Source organism: Helobdella robusta (genome assembly GCF_000326865.2).
Source record: "Helobdella robusta unplaced genomic scaffold HELROscaffold_25, whole genome shotgun sequence".
NCBI classification, from domain to species: Eukaryota; Metazoa; Annelida; class Clitellata; order Rhynchobdellida; family Glossiphoniidae; genus Helobdella; species Helobdella robusta.
Window position 1 is genome coordinate 1740026 of NW_008704310.1, and position 6009 is coordinate 1746034.

Below are 6009 nucleotides of genomic sequence, written 5' to 3' on the forward strand. Positions count from 1 at the left end.
TTTGTATTATAACCTTTGCCTTATCACCAAAATTAGATACTTACATACTTATCTAGCATTCATATACATATTGGCTGAAATATCTCTCTACGTGATTATTTGATTTCAATTCATTATATATATATATATATATATATATATATATATATATTCAATTCAATTAAATATATATATATATGTGTGTGTGTGTGTGTGCGTGCGTACAATTTTTTTTCATCTCACACTTATATGAATTAATTTACGCTGCCCTATCTGTATGTCTGTATGTGTGAACAGAACAATATGCTTTTTTAAATACTTATATGTAAAGATCTTATTATTCTATTTAATATCTACATAACGTAACTAATTTTTTTTATAATCACAATTCTTATTAATCATGTTTCATAACTTGCAAGTTGTTGTAGCATTCTCTGCGTTTGACAGAGTTTGATTTACATATACAGAATGAAAAAAATGTTTAGAATTTAGAGATCTTAAGCTTTTGAACAATTTTATTTTTCCTTATTTTGTAAAGTAGATTTCTATTCGTTTTCAACCATCGTGCATTCGCCAGCAGTTCAATATCATTACATCTTTTACAACCATTCAACACAGCAAACCACTGATTGATAAATCATTAACCCAAACGTCGTCGTCATCATCATCTTCAGCATCATCATCGCCATCGTGATCCTCTTCAAGAGAGACAAAAACTTTTAGCTCTCAAAATGTTTATAGTTTTAATTTTATGTATGTATAATGTAGAAACTCGAACATAACGAGCGTTCAGCGAGAGTCTTAAAAGGAAGAGTTTTAGAAAACGGGTGTTTTGGCCCTTTAACTTCCTAACAATTTCTAGAAACAGGTCACATCCAGTGATCAGTTGGATGTCTCTCGCTGAACAAACAATTCGTCTTGCTTTGAAATCACCTCCTTTTATACTGTAAAATTTTTAGGCGTGCCAGAAAGTTCAAATATCAACATATCACAATGTGAGTTATATCGACGAGCCAAGTAACACGTTGAGCCGAATCTTAGATTGTTGAATAATCGGAAGCTTTACGCGCAAACAAACTCGCCTGTTAACTATTTAAACTCGCATTCCTTTTTCTTCCTACATAACCATATCCAGTAAGACGCATGTTCGAGTCCTAGGGTTTTCAAACAATCCGATCATCTTTTTATTCGCCAAACCCACATCCTTTAAAAAGCTGTACACTGAACAACCAACAACACCTCTTGCACGAATCTGAACTGCGTACAACAAACACCTTAGCCCACATTGTTTAATCTCGCTAACAAGCTCTTCATAATTGGTTGTTTTTATAGCGTGACTTGCTGCTATATTAGCCTCATACGTACAGTCAGTTCGATCAGAACAACAGTGTCTGCGACACCGACTGCACCACCACGTCGGGTCTCGTTCCTTTATCCTTTATGAACGATGGGTAGTTTCGGTAGTTTCTCATGCCATTCATACCTGCCATGACCTTCCAATCTCTGTCGTTATAAAAAATACTTCTTCCGTTGCATACTTCATTTTTCCTAGTTTTATCCAATTTACCTTCTCTTAGAAAATAGTTTACCCGGTGGCCTTGAATTTACCTCGTCACAAACATTGGAAACGAGTTCCAATAGTGCTTTCTATACTTTGTTGTCCTTCCACGTATAACGTCTATGACTGAGTGCGTACTTCCAAGAAGCCAATACGTGGGCCACTGTTTCCATTTCTCCACATAAGCTACACTCAGCTTTTCCTGCCACCTTCCATCTAACAAGATTTGCTCCTGATGGTAACAGATCATACATGGCTCTTATAATAAATGCCAATCTTGATGGAGCCATGTTCCACATATCATTCTACGTTAAACTCCTCTGTAGCACACTCTCCCGCGTTGTCCATCTGTCTTGTTGATTTTGTTGTACTGCTGTCACCACCCGTTCTATGTCATATTTGGCACATTTACTCGGGCGGCAATGACAGCCAAAAATTATTTACCTTCCACATTCAGCAAAGAGATGGAACGAAACTGCGACAGTGCGGTTGAATCTTTTTCATTTGGAATAAAAACTCCGTTAGCAATTTGCCAGTCTTCATGAACAACTTCGCAGTTCCAGAATTTAACCAGTAGCTTATGTGGGACTTTCATTGCGGCGGGACATTTCTTGTACAATAGATACGGTATTTCATTTGGACCAGGCAATGAACTGTTTCTCCTTTTTGACAAAATTGTTTAAATTTCTCAAAGGGAAGGAAGTCTTAGATTAAAGTTGTATCCGGGTTCCTTTTTAGTCTTCAACATGCTATTTTCTTCCAATTCACCAGCAATCGTTGAGTAGGTTCGTGCAAAGTGATCTTTAGTTCCATTCTCGAAACAATCAATTTGCCGCATTTTGGTTGTTCAAACAACCGTTTCCCAAAGCGGTATGGGTTGGCAAAAAAATGTCTAGATTTCCTTTGTCGGTTTCTCTGACCGTAACCTTTCCGCTCGACGCTGCTTGCTCAGTTTTACTTTGAGTTTTACATCTTTCAACTAAGCTAGATCATCACATTTTTCTTCATTTGACATTTTTCATAGTTTTCTCAGACGTTTCTGCTTGTTTTTCAGCTGATTAATTTCCCTCTGCCTTCTTAACATCCTTTTTTTAGGTTTGACCAATGTTTCACAAAAACCAAACAGATTTGCACATTTTTCATACAAAAAATCCGTAAACAGACGGACCTCGCCATAAAGGTCCTGGTGATTTCAGCGTCCAATTTTGACCATACTACTTTTTTGAAGCTGAAGAAAATTAAATGCGTTTTCTGACTGGACATTCTACCAAATCCGATTCGTGGAATCAACTTACACTGGGGTTTTCATCCTGATATGTAGATTCCGCCGTCTTACAGAACACTAGATTTGAGCAATGCGACGTACCTGACAGACATCCAATCTTAGTTTGATGCACTTTCAATCCTCTTGAAGATGTGAAACTTTTTCCACATACACATTTATGACCACCTTTGTTATTTATAGAGTCCGTGGAGGCATTAGTCAAATTACCGAGTAAGTCACCAGTGAGCTTATCATTCTCTCCCTCTTTTCGGTTGGAGCTCTGAGGGCATATATCATTGATGGACGAAGCGAGTATTTTTAAAGAGATTGGGCTGCCAACCCGTTCCCCAAGTGATCGTCTTTCCGACCTACCATCTGACTTTCCAGAAGTCATCAGCAGTTTTTTCTGGTGTCATCCAGTTTTACCTAAAAGTTACTCAGTCTGTCCCGAGCGTCAATGGCTGTAGCCATAAAATTCTAGCCCGGTTTTTTTAAGGACAAAAGCAGACTGTTTTATACGGCAAGTCCAGCTACAGCAATATCTCGCATTCCAAATTGAAATTTTTTTGACGGAATAGCCAGTAAATATTGCTCGTCTGATCTCAAACAAGCACTTGTTGCCGTTGTTTTTTATTGAATTTACACACTAGATATTCAGGCGCCAATCCATTTAACGACTTGAACATAATTAGACAAATTTTAAACTTTATTTTTTTTTTTATTGGTAACCAGTGAAAGTCTTTCAAAATCGGCGTAACATGATCGAACTTTAATTTACCAGTTATTAACTTAGCAGCCAGATTCTACACTGACTGAAGCATAACGATTGATTTGTTGAGTAAGCTGTAGAACAGACTGCTAAAATAATCCAGCTGAGGACTAATAAATGCATGAACCAACATTTTTATTGAAACTGATATAACCCTCGAAATGGTATTATGTTCATTCATTAATCCTTAACATCCCACGAAGACCCAGATGGTAATTTTTGATGATCAAGTTTTAACTGTAATAGTTATTTTTTTCTTAATTTTTGTATGTGTCTCATATTATCTTAGATTAATTAATGTTTAATTATAATTACAAAGTTCTGTTTTAAACAAAATTCAAAAATTGAAAAAGCGCCTGGGGTACAGAAAAGACCCCGCTTGGTATTCTATGTTATAAAATTCAATTATCGTAACTTTTGGATGATCATAATGAAAATGAAAATGAAAATCATAAAAAGCCAAACATGATACTGGAATACAATCGTACCAAAGGCTGGGTGAACAATGCAGATAAATTAATACGGAGTATTCTTGTGCTAGACGTACCTCAAGATGGCCTCTGAGACTTTTTAGAAACATGCTTGATATTGGAGCTTTAAATGGATTTCAAAAATCAAAGACTGGATTAATTTAAAAAAATTTTTAGGTATTTGCTTCATATGGAGTTGGGCAAAGAACTAACAAAATCCAACATTTTACGAAGAGCAAACAATCCAATTGGCATTCATATTTCAATTGTCGAGCACACAGGAAAAGCATCACAACTATCACATGTGTAATGAACTGTAGCACATGATCTGTATATATCTTTTTACTAAATTAATATACCAATGGTATTACAAAACATTATAAATTTTGATTACAGACACATATTTTTTTTGCTTTCCAGAAGTTTAGATCGCATAATTTTTTTGCATTAATAATTGTATAACGATAATAATGATCGTAAAAAAATTTACATAAAAATTTTAATAATTTTTGCATAACAATAATAGTGATAATGGTTTTAAATAAAAATTTTGATTTTTCCATTGAAATCAAACAATTTATTTAGTTAAAAAAGGACCCAGCTTGGTGAACTACGTTGACTCACGATCTTGGTATGTTAAGGGTTAACAGTTTGCTGTCTAGTATACAACCCAGGTTTGATGCGACATCCGCGAAAGATGTCGATGTGATTGATGATTGTATGATGATTGATCTCGTTTCTAGTCTTGCCAATTGTTGCTACGTACCGATTGGAAGCAACTGGATCTTACACTGGTTCAATTTCAAACCGTTACTCGACATCCATGAATCAACATTCGACAAACAACTGATAAATTTTTCATAATTTTCAAAAAAACTTTGTTAATTATTTGTATGTCGTCAGCAAAAATATGACAGACGAAACCGGAAAATTCAGTCACTTTAGCTACATCCGCAGTTTATAACAAAAATAGAATAGGCCCAAGTACCAAACCCTGAGATACTCCTGACCTGATCTAGGCGACTTCCGAAAATTCGTTATTAAATGAGACTTGTTGAGTTTGGTTGATCAGGTAGGACTGGAACCATAAATTTATTTTATCTGAAACACCATAACTATAGCGCAGTCTTTTTAGCAGAACATTGTGATTTACACAATCAAATGCCGTGCCCATGTCAAGAAATGCCAACAAAGAAACATTTTGATTGTCTGATGCTGCAGACGTTAGAAAAAACGTTCAGTAACGTTGTCTCAGTTGAATGCAATTTGCGATACCTAGACTGATGAGCCGGCATTAGACTATTTTTTTTCCTTTCTCTGTTTGATGGTAAGATCCTGAATCACTCTTACCTGAGCTAGCTCGCCACAAAATGACTTCAATCTCTTTATGTTTTTAAAAACTATGTCCTATGTCCTTTATTTTCTCATCATCAAATCTGACCAAGATCGGCCTGACCATGCCATCCCCTATTTTTCCAACTTTCGTAATTTTTCTTACATCGCCATCGCTTGTAACATTATCATATATGTATGTATGTATGTATGTATGTATGTATGTATGTATGTATGTATGTATGTATGTATGTATGTATGTATGTATGTATGTATGTATGTATGTTTGTATGTATGTATCTATGTATGTATGTATGTATGTATGTATGTGTGTATGTATGTATCAAATCAAATCAAATCAAATCACTTTTATTCAATCAAACAAAACAAAAGCATGAATGATTAGGAGACCAAAAAAAGAAAATTAATTCTTGTGGGCTCGGCCACCGTGCAGCTCAAAATTGCTTCTCAATGATAAAATAAAATTGTCAATAGGAGAAAATGTATCAATGTTAATGAAATATGTACACACTTATATACATATATATACATATACATTATTATCATTGAAAAACAGAACTTTTCGTAAAAATTTTTCAGTTTATTTTTAAAAAGATGCAAAGTGTTACAATCTTTA

At 34.9% G+C, this 6009-nt stretch overlaps 1 protein-coding gene across 1 annotated transcript in view; it reads right to left on the reverse strand.

Moving 5' to 3' along the window:
• Positions 1 to 5433: 5433 nt before the first annotated feature.
• HELRODRAFT_173100 (hypothetical protein) overlaps positions 5434 to 6009 on the reverse strand; it is a gene marked incomplete at both ends in the record, with an annotated part of 4026 nt that continues 3450 nt past the window's right edge. The window contains one exon of the mRNA XM_009019717.1: positions 5434 to 5548. Coding sequence (XP_009017965.1) covers positions 5434 to 5548 — 115 coding nt within the window. The remainder of the gene's footprint in view (positions 5549 to 6009) is intronic.